Below are 23,181 nucleotides of genomic sequence, written 5' to 3' on the forward strand. Positions count from 1 at the left end.
AGAGGGGAGGGAAAGCAGAGGCAGGGGAAGAGGAGGAGGAGGAGGGGGAACACGTTCCCAGGTGCTCCTGGCTGCGGATGCAGCCTCGGCAGCTCCGCAGAGAGGTGAGACATCAAAAGCGCTTACCTTTAAAATAATGACTCATTTTATTTTTTTCCTTTTAATATGTAGTTATAAATATATTTTGTCAAAATATATGATCATTATTGTCAAAAAAAAAAACATTTGCACATAAAGTCATAAATAAGGTCAAGGTGAACGTTTAGTTTAGAGAAGAGTCCAGCTATAGCAAGCGGTTCGGGGGCAAGGGGGTGGGAAAGGGAGGGAAGGGGGGAGAGGGCGGCGGAAAGGGGGTCAGCGGCACCCGCACCCCTCCACCACCATCTCCTGGTAGTTTTTGAGGACCACCTTGTCATACTCATCCAGGTAGAGCATGGAGATGGCGCTGAGCTCCGTGGGCACGCAGCACGCCTTGGGGATGCTGGCGTTGACGGAGTTGACGAGCGTCTGCACGATGGCGTGGTTGGTGGAGTTGAGGTGGTCAGCCAGGGGGAAGGGGCAGTCGCCGTGGCAGTAAAACGCCTGGTAGCCCGGCGGCGCCACGATCCAGTCGTTCCAGCCCACGTCGCTGAAATCCACATAGAGCGCGTGGCGGCGGCAGTTTTTTTTGTTCTTGCGCGAACGCTGGTGCTTGGGGCTCCGGCGCGCTCGGCGCGTCAGCGCGTGGCCTCGCCCGTCGTGCCCGAAAGTGACCAGGAGCGGCCGGAGCTGAGCCCAGTCCCCGCGCCCTTGAGGTAAAGATCGGCTAATCCTGACGTGTTTGCCCTGATGAGTCTGTGCGTGGTGGAGGTGGGTCACCTCGATCACCAGCCCGTGGTTCGGCTGCTTGTCCTTGGTCCACCGGATCACGGCCGGGCTCACGTCGAACGTCTCCCAGCGCGTCACGTTGTGGTGCACCAGCCGCGTGTCCAAGAGGCGCGTAATGGCCTGCGCGCGCTCCGACAGCGGCTTCATCACTTCGTAAATGTTTATGCGGTGGAAGCCCCTCTCCCAGGCCGCGCTCGCCTCCTCCACCTGCTCGCGGAACAGCCGCAGCTCCGCCGACGAGATCACCTCGTTGTCGGGCACGCTGCTGAGGTTGAAGACGAAGCGGATCCGCGGCGCCTCGCTGGGGCCCGGCACCGTCTCCAGGTGCTCTGGAGCGGACGGCGAGGGGGGAAACGGTGCGGAGAGAAAGAGCGCGTCAGCCTCGGGACGCCGGCCGCGCACACCTGCCCCGGCGCATCCCTCCCGGCGCCGCCGGCCGCGCGGGCTCCCGGCGGGATCGGCCCTTCCCTGCCACCCTCCCGGCGCGCGCGGCCGGCCCCGCTCCGGGCGGCTCCGAGGTGCCTCGTCGCCCGCGGGGGGCCGAGGGAGAAGGAGAGGCGAATTCCAGCGCAGTAATGATGCGGCCGGATTAATAATTCAGATTTACTTTGGAAAAGAAACATCCGCTAGGAAACATTTGGATCACATTACAAGGGCCTATTGAATAAACCTTATAAACACACAGCTGTAAGTATTAAATTCAAGTACTTTTTTTTTTTTCTCCATCCTCCCCCCCCCCCCTTTTTTTTTTTTTTTTTTTTTTTTTTTTTAAGACCCAAAGCAGCAGCGACCGCTTTGATGGTCCAAACGCGGCACCCCAGGGGCGAGAGGCCGCCCTCGGCTTGGCTCCCACATCCGAGCCGGGGCCAGGGAAGCCGCGCGAACCCCAGGAGCGATGCCGGGGCCAAGGGGACTGGCAGAAACCGGCTCTTATCAACAGGAGCAAAAGCCTCTCAAGAATACAGCCGGCTAAGCCCGGGATGCTGAAAAAAGTAGAATAAAATAAATAAATGGAGCGCAGCATGCCTGTCACCCACTCGGAGCAGGCTTGGGGCGGAGGAGGCGGTTTTCCTCCCATAAATTCAGGGCCAGGCACATCTTGCTCCTCATGCGACCGCGAGCCTCCCAACACACCAAAATGCCCCCGGCTCCTGGGAATTCACCTCCTCCCATCACTGACCTTCATGGTGGAAGCTCCTCACGGTGTTTGCCCGGCTGGTCGAGCGCTCCGGGTACTGCAGGCTAATCTCCTGGAGGCTTTCCTCCTCTTCCCCGGACTGGAGCCGATAGAGATCCAGCATGTAACCAGGAATGACGGCTGACTTGCTGGGCTGAGGCCGCCTTCGCAGCCCGAACATCTGGAGCAGAGTCGTTTCGAAACCCCGCAAGAGTTCATGGCTTTGGGCAGAGCGGCGTCCGGATCCGGCTTGTCCCTGGAGCTCTGCGACTTTCTTCCTGCCGGGCTCGGGGATCAGGCTAGCATGGTTAGTACCTCCTAGCAGGACTTGGCATAGTAGGATGACCATCAGCATTCGGTTACCAGGAATCATGGTGTCTCTGGGGTGTAAAAAACGCAACAACAAACAACAAGGAAAGTCAGGATGAAAAGCAACCCCCCTCCTCCTCCTCCTCCGTCTGCCGAGGAAATTTAAGAGCAATAAAGCGGCCCAAGGCACCGGGGCGCAGCTCGGGAGCGGCGGCGGGCGCGTGCCCGGGGCAGGGACTCGCCGCCCGCAGCCCCGCGCCCGGGCGGCTCCGCGGGGCATCGCGGCCCCCATGGCGGAGGAAGGGGCGCCCGGAGCGGCGAGGCCGCCGGTTCGCGTCCCGCCGCCGCGACCCGCCGGAGGGCACCAAAAAAAAAAAAAAAAAACTAATAAAATAATTTAAAAATAAAAAAAAGGAAGAAAAAAAAAAAAACTCAGTGAGAAGAGCCGGCGAGGAAGAAGAGGGCTGTACTCACTGACAGCAAGCAAGGCATATCAGCACAGTCCATGATTCTGGAGAGCCCGCCCGGACGCCGCGCGCCGAAAGCCCCGGGGCAGCGGGCGCCGCGATCGCCGCCCGGGCGCAGTGCGGCCGCCGCCGCCGCCGGCCCCGCTTTTTCTGCCGGCCCCGCGGTCACGTGGAGCCCCGGCCCCGGCCCCGGCCCGGCCCGGCCCGGCCCGACCCGCCCCGCGAGGGGACGGCCCGGCCCGGCCCGCCCCGCAGCGCGGCGGGGGCGGCCCCGCGCGCGGGGCTCAGGTGGGTTCGTGCGGCTGGAGGGGCCGTTCCCGAGTGCGGGGCTCAGGTGCAGCCCCCCGGGGTCCCTCCGTCCCGCCGGGGTCCCCTCCAGCCCCGGGATGTGTCGGTGGTCGCGGTGCGGGCGCCTGAGCGGAGCCTCCGCCTTGGAAAGGGGAGCCCGGGAAGCGCCTCTCCCTTCGCGGGAGCGCCGGGGAACGGGAAGCAGCCGCGCGGAGAAAGGGATGCAGAGGGGGACCCGGTGCCTCCCTTGCTCCCATCTCCCAGGGCAGCCGGAATGGGAAGCTCCAGCTCGGCTGGGAAACCCCTGCAACCAGGAGGTGTGGGGATTAGCCCCGCTCCCGCCCGAGCTGCCCCACCGCCCGCTGGGTTTGCTCTCCGGGGTGGCCAGGACAACCCTCACTCCCCCTTCCCACCCCGCAGGGTTCCCAGAGGGGCCAGCTTGGAGCTTGGGAGCCAGGCCGGGCTCTCCCGGAGCACCAACCAGGCACATTGCAGGGACCTGCAGAAGCAGCAACCGGAACACGGCTCCTGGGACAGGGCCCTGGTGAGGAGCCCGACAGGCCACAAAGTAGATTGAGCAGCCCCAAAAAGGGTTGTTTAAAACACCATCCTTTTGCCCTGCTGGGGTATCCCTTTGCATTGAGCAAAGCATCACCCGAGGGCAGAAAAGTTGGTTAATTTATGCTATCAAAAAGTAGGATCGGAGGAGTGCAGGCATCTCCAGATGCCTTGGTCTAAAAGAGCCATCACTAAAGCTACTACTGTCTTCTAGTTTTCATGCCCATACCTCTTCCGCTGCTGTCAATAAGGATTTTGCTGGCTTAGGGTATGGATCTCTACGTTCAGCCAGCTGGAAGACCCCAGATGTTCCCCATCTTCCTATACCTTTATGGCAGGCTCTGCTCTTTGCAAAGATTTTATTGCGCAGGAATGAAGTTCAAAAATCAACCCACAACCAAAAGCAAGCACAGAAAGGACAAGCGTAAACCCGCAGATGCCCAAAACCATCCAGGCTGTGCCCACAGAGGCCCAAGGGAGCATCCCCAAAACTCCAAATCAGCCATGACTTCTCCTAGTGTTTAAACTTTTCTAGCTCTGACCTGACCCATGCATTAAAAAAGCCTAGGGATGTCACCGAAAGGACACATACAGATAAAAGGCAGTGCTGACGCTGTAATATCTCTGAGTTATTCCTATAGCACTCTGAGTTTAAAAGAAACATCTGTTAGCAAGGTATTTGGACCATGAATCCATCAAAATTTGTGAAATATTGCTATCCCCATTTCAAGTGTATCACACTGTGCGTTATTCTTAACATGGGAAAACAATTTCTGGAGTAGCTGCTGTGCAACTTTTTAAAGTTAAATAACATTTTCATTGAAAATATTCCAGTCTATAAACAAAGCTTATGCAAGTGCCGGTATAGCGCAGCTCTTAAAACAGACCTCTGTGCTAGAAACAAAAGCAACCGGGCGCTCTCGTCGCGGGAGAAGCAGCAAGATGTTCCTCTCCTGCCTACAGCCTGCGCTGGGGTTTTGTTTGGATCCGACGGGGTCCGTGTTTCTCATGCTTGTCCACAAGGAATGCAGTGCTGCGCTCTCCAGGACCGGCTCTGGTGAGCCAGCCTGTTCAATTCGGATCCAAAGCGACTTATGTAACGCTGGTTAACCGTGTGCCAGCTGGGGACAGAAACCCGGTGCAGAACAGTGTGGTTTAGGCTCTTGTAGGACGCAATAGTGTATATGAGTAGCTTACGGGTTACTAAGAAGTGTTAGTCATGGGGAAAGCTGTAGTATTTATTCCATAAAATGTAAATACATAACCCAAACCACAAAGGAGTAACCAAGGCTGGAAATAGTGTAGCATTTACAGAGGGAGCTGACATGCGTTTCTACAGAAGCTGTATTTCCTTAGCCCCATAGAGAGTAATTCACCTTGAACGTAGCTTCTGCTGAAGCCCGTGGAGTTACACGCACGCTGAATTCGGTCCAGGCAGGCTAAATAACCGAGTGTGTTATATATTCCAACCAAAAGAGCGAATGCCAAAATGCAGCTAAAAATACAAATGTGGAAGGTTTGAAAAGCAAACACTGCTTAATTCAGTGGTAGATGCACCCTTGCGTATTTTAAAGATCCTGCAAATCAAAAATAGAGAATATTATGTCTATGCTCAACACCAGGCACACTTACCCCGGCATCACAGCTCCCATGGATGAGAGGGGACATTGCTCAGGTTCTCGCCTGCGGTTCAGTCCCAGCTGTATTTGGAGCTCTGCAGCCAGGATTTTTCCTCCTTGACCTCCTTGAAAAGCCGTCCTGGGGGCTCGGCACCGGGACAGCAAGACTGTGGCCTCCTCTTGACGCTGAACACTGGGTCACTGGGGACGTCATCCTGCAAAGAACGGGCAGACAAAGAAGTGATTCATGCCCATACAGACCTGGACTGTGACAAACGTCTTGTCCTGGTGGTGCCGCGTGAAGCCCGGGAGCTGGCAGGTCCCCTGGTGCCCGTGTGCCCAGCTCTGCTTGCAGCGATTCCTGGCTGCGGAGCAGGTATTTGCTCTCGTTGGTTGCACCTTTCGCCTGTTAATCGTCAATTTGCTCAGGCAAATTCTGACAAAGTGCCAGCCCAGTGCTAACGTTTGTCCTGTTTCCAGGTTCTGCCTGCTCAGCACCTCCCAGGTCCCCGTTCAGCACCTCGAGGAATCAGGCCAGCTCTGTTTCCAAGACCAGCTCTTCCCTTAACTGCAGCATTTCAGGAGATGCCTCTGGACTCAAGGCCTTTCCAAACCAGTTCTTGCATCCTGCGTTTTTTTTAGAACAGCTGCAACCTTTCGGCTCCAAAGTTTGCAAACAACCTGCCCTGTGAAAAAAAGCTCATCTCACCAGGTCCGTGCTTGAGCAGAAACAACCCTAAAATCATAAATAAATAAAGGAGTATGTTGCAGACAATGACACAAATTACAGGAGGAGATGTTCCTAAGGGTGCTAAGATCAACTCCCTCCTACCCCCTTTCCTTTCCACTGCCTAAATTTGTCCGTTAAAACAAGAGACCTGAACAAACAACTCCGAGGGATCCCTTTTTTTTCCTTCACTAAAGAGCCAGACTACAACTCGTGAGAACAAGTGCGGTTGCTTGAATGGCAAAAGGAACATGATTTTTTTACAGCTACACTGTGATTTTCATTATTCCTCTAATATCTTAAAAGCTGGCCTGTTCTACCAGCATTTTCTATATTTTCTTGAAAAAAAAAAAAAGAGAGAGAGAAATACATCCTTCTCCTGAAATACAGCATTTGGCCCACCTTGAATCTTACTTTGGCTTTATATTAAAGTACCTCTGCTGTGGAACTGGTAACACTTCTACCCTCACTATTGAGTTAACAAGAGAACCAATCTCAAGATTGCTGTTTCATTCTGAATAGGCTTTTTAGTATATTTTTATAAAAAAATACTGTGTGGGGGCATTAAAATGCAGTTATAAAAAGTCAGTCTGTGCTAATGAGATCCACGGTAGATGAGACAGTGGGATTGTTTGCTTTTTTTCCTTTTTTAAGTTTTTGAAGTTAGAATTGTTATTGTTCTGCAAATCCTTTCAAAGAGTTGGCACAGCCATGGAGGAAGAATTTTAGTTACCTTGCTCGTTTGGTCACTTTTCAAAGATTCTCCTTTGACCTGGCCGTGTCTAGAAGTTTCTCATCTTACGTCTCATACATGCGTTGCCCATCTTCTCCAGGTAGAGTGCAAGGTCTCTGCTGCTGAAGGTTGTCTCTTAAGGGATGCTTTTAAAACTAGGAGGCCTGTGACTTGGGGAAGTGCTTCCGCGATGCAACTCATAAAATAAAGCTAAAGGCACCTCAATGTCCTCTTATTAAAAATCCCCCGAACTGTGTTACAACCACCTCTTTAAGCCATCTGTTGTAATATCATTTGTACATCACTTTGTTTCCTTGATCAGTGTTACAGCAGGAAAACGCATTGATGTCACACAGCTTTTGGGAAAAATGTTGCTTCTAACACATACAGAAGCAAGAGGAAATTGTAGCTGGCACTACTGAAGACCGTTGTTGTCCTGAGCAAACACCATAAGCTATATAGCTACCTAAGATAGGCAGATGCATTTTGGATGTGTTGGGTCACGAATACTTTTTAGGAATACCTCAAGCACTGGCAGCTCCTTTAGCGTTCACATCAGTCCAGGCGCCTCCAGCCCGGATTCGTGGCCGTTCCTGCACTCAGCTCTGGCTCTGGTATTTCACGTGCTTTGCTCTTCTGCACTGCCAGACTCACCATTCCACACGAGCACGTGGCAGCACCTCCGAGTGCTGACATTCGTCTTTGTCCTTTAATTGTATCTTGAGATCTGCTATCATCAGAAGCTTTAGTGATTCCAGACACTAGAATGAGGCATAAATAAGCAGAGCAGGACAACTGCTGCAAAGACAGTCGGATGGGAGCCTGCTTGAATTCCCCGAGCAAGTGTGTTCTGAGCATGGTCTCAGCAACTCTATTTATTTCCAGCAACAGGGAAGTTGTTCACTGGCAGGCATTTTCACAAGTGCCAGGAAACATGAGCATGTGAATGAATTTTGAATTCATTCATGTGAATGCCCACACCTGAGAGCAGAACGGAAGAATCTGTGTTAGGGACTTACGTGTGGTCCCAGTCACGACGTAACGCGTGGCCTCCATCTCCAGGGAAAGCCAACTGCTGGGGCTCGTTTGCACCAGAGGCTTGGTGACAAACTGCAAACTCATGACCAATGGAGAAGAGAAGGCTGAGAGGGGATCTAATCAGTGTCTATAAGTACCTCAAGGGAGGGAATGCAGAGGATGGTGCTGGTCTCTTTTCACTGGTGGCCACCGACAGAACTAGAGGTAATGGCCACAAACTGAAGCACCAAAAGTTCCACAGGAACTTAAGGAAAAATTTTTTAACAGTGAGGGTGCCAGAGCCCTGGAACAGGCTGCCCAGAGAGGTTGTGGAGTCTCCTTCTCTGGAGATCTTCAAACCCGCTTGGACGCAGTCCTGTGCCACGTGCTCTAGGTGACCCTGCGTGTGCAGGGGGTTGGACTAGATGACCTCGAGAGGTCCCTTCCAGCCTTGAGCATTCTGTGATTCTATGATTCTATGACAGATCAAGGTCCTGTCTTAGGAACTGTTCACTGAATAACCTTCCATAGGGAACACTTCGGATGAACATGGGGGCTTCCCACGGATGGGGAAGAAGAAGAGATTGCACAGAGGAGGCTGCAGGCTGCCTGGGCTCTGTAGGTTTTCCTCTCCAGGCTGCTGTCCTACTTCCCACCCAGTGTCACAGGTGCCTTTATAAGCAGGTATGGTCATACAAAACCCCGTACACACAAACACAGCTGGACACACAGGTATCCATCACATTGGGTACAACATACACAACACAACACATGTAAGCGCTGCCCAGTTCCCTGCCAGCAGCTGTGGGATTTCTCCTTGTCCAAGGGGTGCTGCTCTGTGCGCTGCGAGGAAGGAGCTGGAAGAAGCTACAGTCCTTCCAGCCTGGCCTTGCAGGAGGACCTAGTTTGCTGTGCTGCAGCAAGGCTCTCTGTTTTATTATTGATAAAGGGAGCTAAGGAGTGAGGCGTTTGCAGGGTTTATTTTCAAGGTACGGACACTCTTGCTCACTCTTTCCTGTTCTGTTTTAGGACTCCGGAAAGCTGAATCAAAACCACCTCCTCCATCAAACAGCCATGGCCAAAAAACATCTGAGCAGGGGCCCAGCTTGTGGCAGTAGCAGAGAAACCTGATGTGATTTTTGGCTTTTTCCTACATGAGCAATTGTCTGTTTTGCCCCTCACAGCTTCTATCATGCACAGTCATTCAGCAGCCTAAAGCAGGCCCTTAGCTACCCGGGGAGGTGAAAGGCAACAGGTTCAGTGAAGTGCTGCAAGGACTGGGATGCCCAGGAAAAGGTCTGCCTTATGCTTAAGGTGTTCATTTGGAGGTCAGAAGGTGTGGGTGCAGCTTGGTGCTTCTGTGACACTGGCTGAAGCACCAGGAACCTGCTGCATCCAAGTGGCTAAGCATACACTTAAGAGTGAAGAGTAATTAAAATAAATAAAACAGAAGAAAACAAAGCAAAGATGAAAGAAAGCAATCAGAGCTCTCTTAAAATAAAGCAAAAATAACTGTATGTTCCCCAAAGGGCCCAAACTCCAACACAGCAAATAGAAAGTCTCCAACCTTTTTAGCTGGGCTCATGCCCCTGGGAATATGACACAGGGACGTTGTAGAAGCTCCCATTTAGAGCACATTTAAGAGAAGTTGTGCTGCTGTCATGGCATACATACCCTAAACGGCAATTCACCATCAACTCACCATCGTGCGGGGGACTCTCACTGGTATCACAGCAGCTTGAGAGGAAGGATAGATGGGAAATACAGCGGTGCAACATTCTGGATACTCCAAAAGCAAAATCTCCTCCTGCTGAATATGCCTGGAAAGGAGGAATTTAGCACATTGTAATCAGAGGTGGGTCTTCTCTTCAACATTTGCACTACATACTTCTTTTACCTTTAAAAAAACAGTCATGAAACAGCTTACAGTGAGATAAAACTGTGGAAATGGCTCATAGGGAAGGGAAAAGAGAAACCTCCAGGAAGAGAGAGGAATATCTAGAAAAAAAAACCCTGTTTCTATCCAGAAAACAACAAGAAGTGAGCAAGTCTGAAGACATTCTATGTCCCATTCTCTCTTACGTAAGAGGCGACCTTGAAGGGTCCTACCCAAAAAGAGGTCCACCTGGCCAGAAGGGTTTACAGAGTCAGTCAGACCCCAGAGGATAAGCAGGAAGACAGAACAGGAGAGAAAATTGATATGGGAAAGCGTTGAAAACCAAGAAGGCAAATTCAGTCTGGGCAGAGGGCCAAAGCAAGGCCAAGTGCAATTCTAGAAAACGGGACCAAAGCCAAATGCACCGAGGTGTCACAACAGGCTAGTGCTGCTCTGCAAAGACAACCCAGAATGACTCAACTGGCAGGTGCACAGCATCATCCAGACATGAAGAGAAAGAGCCTCAGAACTAGCATACTTTGAACAGCAGGCTCAAGCCAGCGGTTCTATCTGTGCAGGACTCAGGGTTGGGATAGCACTGCCTTCCTTGGCATCCCACCCTGGAAAGCAGAACACCCAAATGGCAGCAATTCCCCTGCAGACCTCTTTGCTCCCCTGGTTGCACCCTGCATTCCTGCCTGTTCCATCGCCCTCCCGCCGGCTCTGTTGCCTTTTCCCCCTCTCCGTGCCCATACCTGGTAAGGCAACAAGAACCAGGTATTGAATGCAAATGACACCACATCCAGATTCAAAGGAATATGGCACACAGTAACTGTGCAATGCCATTTACATGAGCAGCACCAGCTAATAAACAGGCTGCACAAAGACTGGGCATCAAGCTACCTCCATGGCTGCTAAAAGCACAGAAAGTCATCCATGCCACCCCGAGAATCTCTCACCAAGTCACTGCACCTCCTATCACTCTTTCCCAACACAATAGCTGGGTGTAAAGAGAAAGTAGAACAAGAAATTGGTGATGCTCCTGCTGCCCGTCCACCTTTGAGCACAGGACAGAGGAGAGGCCAAGTAGGGTTGTGGCTTGAGATACTGCAAGGAGAAGATGATGTGGATTAAGAGTCAAATGACCTCAGAAAGGAGGCCAAGAGGAATCACAGCCAGCAAGTATTGACTTGAGTCAGGGTTAATGGGGACAAACCTCTGATCCAAAGTGGGACAGTGACTGTCCAAGGTGATCCTGGTAAGTTCTGTCTCATAGTGTGGTGCCATGAGATCAGCTCAGATTTTCAAGCTGTTGTGTGGTTCATTTTTCGCTTGGGACCACTGGCACATCTTGGAGGTTCCCCTACTGGTGATCCACCAAGAGCCGAAGATAACACAACCACAGGAGAGGTACCATGGAATGGAACAGCAAAACTAGACCTTCTCCATCATGCTTTCCAGCTTGCAGAGGTACTCAAATCATCTGTCTAAACATATGTATAATTATGGCCTGGAAGTTTAGCAACAGTCAAGAGAAAACTGAAGATCTAACTGGTCTATGCATGCCTGCAAGAGCTCACAGCCCTGTGGGCTAAGAGGCAGGTCCCAATCCATTCTCATCACTCTTCAGGATACAGGAAAGTTATGGCATCTAGCATTCTCCATTTCCTGGCCACAGAGGGTCACCCTGTCCTGATGGATAAAAACTTCTTTCATGCAAACCAGCAAATTTCGTAAGTCTAGTCTGAAAAAAAAAGAAAGCAAAAAAAAAAAAAAACACGGGCAACTGTGAAGGCATTTTAAAAATAAAAAATAAATACAGGCTGGTCTCTGTCCTGTGGACGCAGGCCCATAAATGCTGCGTTCATACATTTCAGCCTCTTCCCAGCTCCGGAGCTGCCAAAGGCCTTGGTCTCCCCAGGGTGAGCAGCTCCGTGTCCCTCGTGAGCAGAGGGCACCCGTGGTGATTCGGCTCATGTTACTGAGCAGGATCAGATGGGAAGGGAAGATCCACGATGCTGAGCAGCAGGCACCTTTGGTGAGCAGCTCACAGGTCCACGTCCTTTCCTTCTGCAGTCTGAAAACCCTCCCACACGTTTCCTTCCCTAGGTAAGCACCGAGGTCCTTCCTTCCTCAAAGACTTGGTCACCACCAAGCTTTATGCACTTAAACACCTCCACATGGGCAAGATTTTAGCACAAGGGCATTGGCACAGTATGTTTCAGCTCAATTGCATTGATAATAACCAGTTGTTTTTTAAAATCACTCTTCTTACTGCCCCATAATAGATGAATAGAAAATCCAGCAAAAAACTTCCCCATACCCTGAGTCTGAGAATCTGTACATCCGTCACCCCTCACTCACTTTGCATGCTGTTAGATTTTCTCCAGGTAATTTCATGCTGCTAGACACCTAATAACCTAAGTGGTCCCAGGAAAGGGGAACTGGTTTCCTCTGTAAAAAGCCTAGTGTTTATTTGCAATTTAGCTTACCTGGCTTGGTTAAAGTCTTATCAGAATGCATCCACCTACTTTCTTTTATTCATTTTCACTTGATATCCAAGATTTGCTTGAATTGAGAATGCCGAAAGCCTCAGGCATGATCCTGGGTGTTCTCAAGACTTAAATGCCACTGCTTAAAGAGTTAAAGATCTAGATGGCTGCACTAAGAGGATGATAAAGTAATCACTCAGTCACTGCTGGTGAGCCTGGTGTCATTTACTGAAACATGGAATGCATTTAACAATGTAAAAGAACCTCCATGCACTGCAAAAGCCAAAGATGATTGTTAGATTGTCAAGGTTTACTTTGGAGAAAGTCCTCAATCTAATTACCTACATTTAAGCAACAGGAGTGTTTTTTCCACTCATTCAAAAAGTTAGCATTTTCCTTTCAAGCCAATGGGTATTCTTTTAATGTGACCAGGGACTGCAGATTTTGTTCAAAGGACTACAAAAATTTAAGACATGGGCTGAGCAGAAAAAAAATAATTCTTCTAACAGATGAGGTAGAAGTGTATCCTATCATAATCATAAGAAGAGTAGACTTAATAAAATAATTACCGCACATTTATTTGCATCTCCAGTTCAAAATGGTTTAAAAGAAAGGGACTGATCTCATACTGTACAGAAATAATTTTCTTTTTACTAAAAAGCCAGGTTCTGTTTGGGCATTAGAAGAATGAAACACTTCAGATCATTTTCCTCCTGTGGAAGCCTACGTGAAGCATTTTGTTTTCACATTTTAGAATCTGGGAAATGCTGGCATATTTCTTAAAATGAGGTCTGACCAAAGATCAAGATATCAAAGTATCACTTATGAATAAAACTTGATGTTTTACTGTACAGGAATTTTGCTGGGCTTCTCCAATGAGTAGCCAAGCTGCACACAATATTACTTTATATGACAAATAATATTACTTTATAATCTATTAGTCTATCAAGCTTTAATGAGAATGGTACATTAATTGTGAGCCCAATCCACTGCAGCCAACACAGGACCCTTTCCCAGCACACGAGCCCCAGGGCCAGCAGATACCACTGCAGGAGGCAGAAATAAATATGTGTCACTACCGAGTTGGTCACTGATGGGAAAGAAAGGCCCGAGAGGCAGACAGTGTTTCCCCCGAGCAAAACGAAGGTGTCACCATGCAGATCAGTGTCAATCTGACCTGGCAAACACAGGCAACAAGAGGCAATGCAGTGACATGGGTTTCGCGTGTGCTAATGACTTAGCAGTTCTTCAGAGCCTCTGCATGGATATTCCAGTGTGGCCGTAGCACCTCTTTGCAGGGCAGTGTCAATCTGACAGGCAAACACAGGCAAGAATAGAAGGTGAAGCAATATCAGCTTAGCAAGTGCTAACTGCTTACCAGTTCTCCAGAGCCTCTAGGTAAGCGCTGCAGGATAACTTGGACATTTGTCCCATGGCTCTGCTACTGGGACAGAAAGGGACTTCCTCTGAGGAGGCAGAATCACGTATTTTACCATCACACCTACCTGATAACTTGCCTGACACGACAGCGCATGGTGTTGCCCTGCTCACTGCTCAGGTGGTTCTGCTGATGGCAGTGGTCTCTGCAGACGTGAGGAAAACTTCAGCCTAAATCAGGAGATCAAAATCCACCTCCATGGGTGGAAATTCAGCTAATCAAAGGGGGAAATCTACAGCATCTCCTCATCCTGAAGTGGACGTCAAAAATAGATTAAAATGCTCCTGAAAAGTGGCTGTTTCCCCGCACACCTGCGAAAGGGAAACTAAACGAGTAGCTCAGGTGTTGCTGCCTACATCGTCGAGATCTAAAGGCAAAGATGAATGTTCTTCAAAGGAACTTGCTATTCCTTGTGTGTAAACCTTTCCCCCTACAAAGAAGAACATTTACTCCAGGAACTATCCCACTTTCACTTCATGAAGGAAGACAAACACTTTAAGATCAGTAAGACCAAGGGACAGTTCTACCAACAAGAACTAGGGAACTTCTGAAACGCTCTATAGTCCTTAACCACTGCTTCAGAGCCAACTGCTTTCTACCTCGTCTATAAGTGCATGTATTTCAAGAGCTGAAACACTGCCATGCTCGTACTTCTCAGCAGCTAATAAAAATCCTTGTTAGCAACATCTGGATACAAGATAAGGGAACCATGCAAAGAAAGATGAGGTATTCAACAAGTTTCTCCAGCGGGTTCATCATCTGTCCTCTGAGGACTTTGCTCCAGAGTCTACTGAGGTGTTGGGGTGTTTTTCCATTGACTTCATTGGGCTCTCAACCAAGCCCTAAAGCCTCCCTGCTGTGCTTGGACATTTATTTGTGTTTGATCTGTAATAAGATCTTTCATTTCTTTTATTACTGTAAAAATAAATAAAGCCACAGTACAAGAAAGCAACTAAACACATGCTTATCTTTAAGCATATCCCTAAACCCATTCACTTAAAGTCCTTAAATCCTATGGACTCCTGGGAGAGAAAAGCACATGCTTAAAATTAAACATGTGCTCAGGGTCTTTGCTAATTAGTGATGGCCCTATGTCTTACAGGGCCTTAAACACATCTTACAGCATGTGGGATTTTAGGGCCCATATGGGAGAAATTACATAGAAACCATCACAGAAGTGCAACTTTTAGTATTATATCTAATGCTGAAAGTCTATCTTTAATGAAAGGTGAGTCTGCTTTCAGAGTGATTATGTTACTGCACCATTTAGAACTAGTTAAGACAAGTACAGTTTCTTAGACATATGTAAAGATAAGAATCTCTGAAACCAGAACAGTTTCTTGGCTAATGCTACAACATAGTCCCATCATGATGACCAAACTCACCAGAGCAAAACTGCTTTTTGGAATATACATTTTAACAGCATCTCAAGAGCAAACATGTCTCATTTCAGCCAAAATACTGTCTGTGGCCTCTTTGACTTTGCTTAGAGAAAACATTCATGCATCCTCCTAGGATCTGGCTCTTTGGAGATAAGAAAGTCTTTACCATTGGATCCGAAAGCAAAAGGAAGAGCATTCAGAGTGATCTGCACCAAGAAAAGAGCATTTGTTTTCACCATACCTTGTTTGTTTTGGACTTCTGCTAAAAAAAGAATTAGAAAAACTCTCAGCTATCTTGATCACAGACAGGGCCTCAAATTTAACAGTGTTTGACAGCTCAACTCAGTGTTGTCACTGTTGGGAGAGTATTTGGAAGTTTCTTTGCAAAACAGTCCTTCAATAAATAGGCTTTTGCCCATCTGAGAACTACACGCACTTCCCAGCGATTTTCACCCAGGTTTCACAGATTTTCACCCAGATTTTCACCCACCACTCATTCACCCAGGTACCACAATCACCAGGTCACATGAAACCTCTCACCTTTTCAGCATCATCTGTGCAAGGACTGAGGACGCCATCTCTTTTTAACATATCTTTGTGAACTTGCTTTTCAAGGTGCATAATTGCACACCACCTTAAGATGCTCTTGGCCCTCCAGCTCTCTCCATAAAATTTCATGCTGTCCCATGTTTATAGGTTCATTGTTCTGCAGGGTGAACCGTGAGGCCACGTTTCCATATCCATTAACGAGGAATCTGGATCAGATGTTCGCACACAACTGTATTTTTCTCAACTTAGCCAAAGCACGCAGTCTGGTGCTCCTGCTGGCTTTACTATTTATACAGGCTGCAGACAGACAGGTGATATCTGAACCCAGCATAAAGCCTTCAGAAGAATTTTTTTTTAAAGAAATGTGATTGTTTCAGTGCTTTACATCATGTTGCTTGCAGTGCCTTTGATCTGAAATTAGATTTACCATAGCTTCACACTTACCTTTGAGTAAAAGAGAGGTTCCCAGTCAATGCATCACTCCTCTGAGCCACCAGAAGTGTGGAACTGACCCAAGTTAGTGTCTGTTTTCAGGACAAATTTTTACTCCCATCCTTGCAGGCAATAAATGCATGAAGGCACAAAAGAAACTGTTGCTTTTAAAACAACATTGCCAGGTTTTCTGTGCAATTTCTTTCCGAAGCACAGATGTACCTTTTTGTCTCATGCAGTTAGCCAGTATGTGGGGCCTCAAACAAGTGAGTTTGTTTAAAGTGACACTGTTCAAATGAATTGAGTATTTGCACTTCCAGCATTTCCCCACTCCATATGGATTCTGGTTGGGCACTGGAATTGCACTGAGCTCTCCTAGGCCCCTGGCCATTCCCCTTGCCATTCTCCTGCTGATAGTTATTTGATGGTGAACCCACAAGACCAGTCTTCACGCTCTATTCACCTGGACAGACACACCAGGAGCATCTCCAGGCTTTCTGCTTCAATATATTAGACCACTACAGGGGTTCTTAACATAGTTAACTTTGGAAAAAATACATTTCACTTAGGATAAGCAGGCCCCACCAACAATGCTCTGATACTTTAGTTCTGCTCATAGTTTTGTGCAGTGCATCCAGAGGCTTTTTCTGTTTTTTTTATCAGCCTGTCATCTCAGGGGGACCATCCATGCATCATGCATGCAATCCACATGCAGCAGTCTCCTCCGCTTCTGATTCTTCTGTGCAAATCCATCCAGTTCCTAAATGCTTTGCAGAAGAGATTAAGCTTTTGCAAGAAACATTAGATCCACCTTCTCTGAAGATCAGACTAATAGATTCAAAGCAAAAGAGCACGGGATGTCCATCTAACAATAATCCCTTTCCAGACACTGGCTCAAAATTGTGAGGCACTCTCCACTATGAGCTATGCACAAATATACGGTCCTGATCCCAGAATCATGGAGTTTGGCAGGGACTTTGGCAGGTTCAGCTAAAGCAGGGGACTTTGGACCTTGTCCAGTCAGATTTTGAATGGCTCGATTCAACACCTCTGTGTATGCTGGATCTGGGATAATTATTATCTGTTCTCCCAGGTTCAAGATCAAATCACTGGTCAAGATACTGCAGAGAGCTAAACCTTTAAGAAGATCTGGTCTAAGCCACTTGGGAATGAATGGGATATCATGCAGAGGCTAATAATATACATAGCTGATGAAAAAAGTGGGATTAGACTTTTGGGCTGGGGTAGATGGCTGAGCATAGGAGCAGCAGGATTCTCCTTTTCTTTCTCTTCAGAAATCACCTTCACAAGCAGACTGCCACTGGACAGTCCTTGTCATTTCTTTCTACGCCATGGACAGCAGTCTTGGCTGGTACATGTTTCACAGGCTGAAACAGTTATCTGCTGGTATTGCAAAGCACTCTCAGCAGCTCACGCAATAAATATTCCACCCAAAACAGAAGGTAGATACTTGTCAGCCTCTTCTGTGTAGAATCCCAAATTGCATTAAATGTCCAAGAATTGTGATCCCATTTTAAGCTGCTTTTTGAAGATCACCTACCTCTCCTTGTTGGAAAGCAGTGTTGATGTCATTGCAGGCAAGTGGATTTCAGAAGGTTTGCATGGGGAACACCCAATACAATTGGAGATCCCCTTTTGCTGGTACCCTTCCCAATGCTTTCCAAGGACCGCTCTCTATGCAACCTGTCAAGATGAAATACAGTCTTCCTCCTAGGGGCAGATATATAGACGAGTGGCCCAAGAAAATTCAAGAGAAGAAAATTTTATTCCATATACTTCCTTATCCCAAAAAAGAACAGAAGTCTATATTCTCATTAGACCTCAGAAAACTCACTTCTTTCACCACCAGATTCCTGTTCCCAATGCTAACTCTAACCTCTCTGTTTCCCTTCCTTTCTACACAAGATTGATTCACAGAACTTGATTTAAAGGATGTTTATTTCCATAACAAAAATGATCAGGGGTCTAAAAAACATGACCTATGAGGAAAGATTGAAAGAATTGGGTTTGTTTAGTCTAGAGAAGAAAAGACTGAGGGGGAGACATGATAACAGCCTTCAACTATGTAAAAGGTTGTTGCAGATAGGAAGGTAATAAATTGTTCTCCATGTCCACCGGGTATAAGACAAGAAATAATGGGTTTAAATTGCAACAAGGAGGATTTAGGTCACGCATTAGGCACGTTTCATACGCGTAAGGACAGGTGAGCACTGCAGCAGATTAGCCAGACAGCTACAGACTGCCACTGCTGAGCAAAAATTTGCCAGGAATGGCTCAGACCTGGCAAATCTTCCTTGGAGTAGAGGGATAAATGACATCCCAAGGTCCTCTCCGGTTCTCTTCCTTCCAGTCTCTGGTTATATGAGTTAAACTCATCACAGGTGTCTTTTTTCCATAGTAGTAAGAGAAAAAGCCTTCCTTGAACACTCCCAAGGATTATCTGCAGGAGCAGCGCCCTTGGGGGCATCCACATTTACCTCCATAGGGTACAAGGCAATACCTGGGCAATGTTCATTGGACGCAGGCAGGGAGATGGTTCTCCACACACTCCCTGGTTCAAGAGGATCCTCCTCCTGGGCATACAGCTAAAGAAGCAAATAATACAGTTAATGGAGCAAATAATACAGCTAGAGGAGCAAATAACCCACCTGTCAAGCTAGCGGAGAAGAGACAAATAAAATAGTTCAGTCATACAAGGAATCTCCTTCTTACGGCCTCCAGTTACCTAGATACTTTCACAACCTAACAGAACACGGCAAGGATGAAAATTAAGCTCCAAAGCAGATAATAATTCATTTTCAGATCTTTATTTATTCCTTCCCTCCATTTCCACTCTTTCAGAGAACTGGCCTGAGGCTGGCACAGCCCAAGAAACATTTGGGGGGCACTAAACTTTATGGAAGCCAAATGGTTCTGCTCCTGCTCGTTACTTGCTCTGTGTCAGACATCTGCAGAGCCAGGTTAGCCAACCTGAGGCAGGTTTTTTCCTGCCACTTACACTTTAGGAAAAGCTTTTATCATTTCACTTTCATCACCGTTGTGATTTCTTTCCAAATAATGTTAAAACCAACTTACTTGTGTAACCCTGAGATGCTTTCTTGAGGACAACACAACCATCAAAACTTGCTTTGATTAAAATGTTTCCAAGAGCTAGACCTCTCATCAAAAACCACAATTTCAGACCAGTCAAATCTAGATGTTTACCTGGGTCATGTCCAGCAACAGGTTTCCCTATTTCAGAAAAGGTCAAGAAAGTTTCAAGAATCTTTTAAAAATATTCCAACTTTTCATGTACTTTTCATCCAAACAATACTTTTCATCCTATCCAACGAAACTTTGTATTTCAGGTAAAATGAAACATTTGCCAGGACATTAAGAGATTTTTTTTTTAATCGAAAACCTGCTTTAGGTCCAAGTTCATGCTATTAGGCATGTCCAGCCACTAATTACACAAAACACCTCCCTAAGGTGTCTTTCTCCCAGGTTTTCAGTTCAGCTTCCTGTGAGAAAAGCAGCGATTCCTCCAGATCTTGTAAAATTGGGCTGGTCTGGTAACAGGGTTTGTCTCCCTCTGCTGGTGTCGTTTTCTCCTCTAGTACCTTGAATGACTGGAAATATTAATATATTCTAAAAGATTTGAGAAAACCAGGAGATACTCCTAATGCAAGTCTCTTGGCAAATTCCTAATTATTCTTCTCGAGTCCCAGTATTGGCTGTTGGGCTAAGTGCACTTTAATAACAATCATGATGATATATCGATGTTGATTTAAATGATTTTTTTTTTCTACTTGTGCTGGTTTAAGGTTCTTTTCCAACTAGGGTTTATCCTGCTCCTCAAACAGATCCCCTGGGGAGGCTAATGGGGCCAAATCCTGGGGTGTGACCACCCAAGGCTCAGAGTAACCTACCACTCACACCATAGCACGTGTGTGCATGGACCTGCTTAAACCATGTCCCTGTCCAACGAGGGCCTGAACTCACGTTCATCTCTTCATGTTCACCGCTCCAACGGGCACTGCTGAACTCAGCTCCCGGTTTAAGCATGATGGATAGGAAGGAAAATGCTCTATGGAACTTGTGGTCTCAGGTAGGTAGCACAAGAAGTAAAATTAAGCCCCGCAAGGAAATCCCGGTCCATTTAGGATGGGATATTCATGATCTTAAGGCTAAGCTTAAGCTACTGCAGGTGATCCTATTGAAGGCAGGAGAGCCAGCTCTTGCAGACATTAAGCACAAGCGACAAGTCCAAGACTTGCTCCTGTGGCTTGGGACCAATAATACCATTAGGAAGAAGTCTTTAGTCTTCAATCTTTAGACAGGACCATTTCCCTCCACTGATGACAAAGCGTTAACAAGCGCAGACATAGATATCCATCATTTTGCCTTCTAAAACTAGAGAGGTGAATCTTATCCTGTATCTCGGAGATATTAATTGCAGCCCATGGGCTTGTACCTTCGGATTCTCCCAACCGTATTTTTCTCCAGGGATGCTTAGCAGTGAAGGAGTCACCACGAAGCATCACACGCTGAGGCCCAAGCTTTTAGTGTCTGGTAACACACCTGGAAGCTGGGGGAAGCTGATACAGCATCCTGTGTGCACACCTCACATGCTAGGATTCATCTTACCTAACTTTATCCATCTGAAAGACAAGCACCAAGCCTAAGCCAGTCATTTCAGCTCCCTGTAGAGCCAACAGAGACGTGCATTTCCAGAGGGCAACTTATTCCATGACTTTAGGACACTGGTCTTTGGTGAGATAAACCCAGCCTTAAGAAAACATTATCGTCTATGTTTTGCACTTCAAAATAAAAGATCGCTGTTCGCCTTCCCTCCTGGCAAGCTGCAGATCAAATTTGTGCTCATCATTCACCTGACGGACAATTCTGGAGAAGCCAAAGGAAAGGACCTGATTTACTTGGAAAAAACAGGCCTTTGCTCATGTCAGAACAACTACCAACACCCCCCTGTTCAGATCCATCCAAATCTTATTCACCAGAATACCTTCACTGAAGACATTTTAGCAAAGCTTTGATGGTTCAGACCCACTGTTTGCAGTGTGAGGATGGACTCTTTCTTGGAGCAGCTCCAGCTAAATCTCCTCTGTGGGAAATGAAACATTACAGTCACACATGAAAGCAAAGTGATCGCTAGGACCTTCGTTTCTGGGGGTTTAGGAAAAAGGTTTTTATGTTCAGGACGCTTTCTTTACAGAAGTCCTCTTGCTCCTTGTATTGGTAAAGATGACAAAGGCCATTTAGGTCACGTGTCAGATCATAATATTGGGTGCATTTACTTCTACATTTACATGCGCTCACACACACACACATAAAAGCAGCCATGAGAGTACCATTACATCAAGAATATACCATTACATCAAGATTTATTTAACTGAATCCCCCATAATTAGGTCATAACGTATGATTAAGCAGTTGTTAACTGTGTCGTAAGGAAGTCTACAAAGGGAATGAAATATTTAAAACAGTAATAACATACCTAGCCTGCTTTGCTCTTTACGCACAGTTAAACACATGCAAACAAAGGAGCACCTCTTAATTACAAGGACAATTTATTTTCCTGACCTTCTCGTCGGGACACATGCCAAACCCGCCGTGCACCGGGGGGGTTGGTTTGTTGCTTGGTTTGGTGGATTTTGCAGCAAAAATGCGGCGGGCCGTTGTGGAACCAGTCGTCAGGCTGGAGAGAGCAGAGCCATTCGCGGCGCTAATTTACGGCCACCGCCGCTGGTCAAGGGCAGCAGGGCCCTGTACAAAGGAGGTTCAAACAGCCACAGCTCCCCAGAACCTCCTTCTGGTGGCTTGCAAGGGTAAGGGGCTGCACACACACACCTCTAAATCCATTTTCATCATTTTACTTCTCCCCTCGGATCCCGAGCTCCGCTTCGGTTTTGAACTTACATAGGAAGGCAGGAGGTTAAACCAAACTGCTAACTGTGTCTCTTCAAAACTGACATTTAATACAGGGTATAAATCACTGTGGGAGCCTGTTATTCCTTCAGGAATGCAATTACATAGGGTCAAATAAAACATGAAAGAACCCAACAAGTTTTAAAATGTAGTATGTTCTCAAAAGCAGGCAAGAAGGAATGCAAAGCAGTCCAAATATGCTAACATCCACATGTTGTCCTGTATGAGGGGGATTAGAAGGAAAGGTTTCTGCTCTTTAATGATTATGGTGTTAAGCATAGGTATGTATGCAGGTTCAGGGCTCTTGCCGAATCCCGCTCCGCTCAGGCAGCTTTGAGCAGATTACTGTATTTATTTAAAGCAGGTGTCTTTATCTCATTATTTTAACTGCCACTGTAGCCCTATTTAAGATATTGTGACCATTTAGCACACAAATGGGATATGCAAAAGGGACATTCACCTTCGTTGGGTTTTGAGCCAAGGCTGGAGAGCAGCGGGCAGAGGTGCAGGGCGAATGTCCTGCAGCCGGGCCGGAGAGGAGCAAAAGCCATGGAGCAGGTTGAGCAACTCCGCCGTAATCACTCCCTGTCATCAGCCACGTTTCACTCACATTTCTCCAACCGGACAGAGGAAAAAAAAACCCTTCTGCTTTCATGTTTAAGCTGTGTGCTTAAATAGGCTACGAGGGAAAGCTGGGCGGCTGGGGAGCCCAGCAAAATGCTACGGGCCAAGAGCTGCCACCCCCAGTTGCAGCATCCTGCACCTGGGAAAGTTCAGCGAGGCCAATTCCAGAGTTTCTCAGCTCAAAATCTGGGGTTTGTTGGAGGCAGCTGCTTTATCTGTTGGTTTTTTTTTTTTTTTTTTCAGTCCAGTGTGGTTTTTTATTTGGAAGCGAAAGCTTTTTGGAAAAATAAAATTGTGGACATCTTAATTTGAAAATCGCTGGAAATGTTCCCTTTTCTCATTTTAAAAAAAGGGATTCCTCTCCCCAGAAACGTGATTTTAAAAAAACTACTTGAGAGAGTACTTTGCTTTTAGAGCCTCCACCTTTTAACATTCTTTAACCTTGTTTTTAGAAGTTTTGCTTTTCAGTTAAAAAAAAAAAAAAAAGCTGTCACTTGTTAGCCCTTTCACTCTTTATGAAAATAATACAAATATGGTTTTTTGTTTGTTTGTTTTGCTGGAAAACACTTAGAAACCAAAAACAAAAGGAAAAAAAATAAGAATTAACTCACTTTTGCTCTTTAAAAAAAAAGATACAGAAAAAAATGAAAAGCTTAAGAAAATTGGGGGGAATAAAGGGT

At 47.2% G+C, this 23,181-nt stretch overlaps 1 protein-coding gene across 1 annotated transcript; it reads right to left on the reverse strand.

The window, feature by feature from the left end:
- Positions 1-214: 214 nt before the first annotated feature.
- BMP4 (bone morphogenetic protein 4) lies at positions 215-2,931 on the reverse strand. The gene is made up of 3 exons (XM_088538921.1): positions 2,828-2,931; positions 2,048-2,424; positions 215-1,196 (listed from the first exon to the last, which is right to left on the reverse strand). Exons 2-3 carry the CDS (start codon positions 2,415-2,417, stop codon positions 355-357), a joined length of 1,212 nt encoding a protein of 403 aa, XP_088395047.1. The 5' UTR covers positions 2,418-2,424; positions 2,828-2,931; the 3' UTR covers positions 215-354.
- Positions 2,932-23,181: the final 20,250 nt, after the last annotated feature.

Source organism: Tinamus guttatus, unplaced genomic scaffold (assembly GCF_059628265.1).
Source record: "Tinamus guttatus ecotype Peru unplaced genomic scaffold, ASM5962826v1 Tinamus_guttatus_pri_ptg000048l, whole genome shotgun sequence".
Taxonomy (NCBI): domain Eukaryota; kingdom Metazoa; phylum Chordata; class Aves; order Tinamiformes; family Tinamidae; genus Tinamus; species Tinamus guttatus.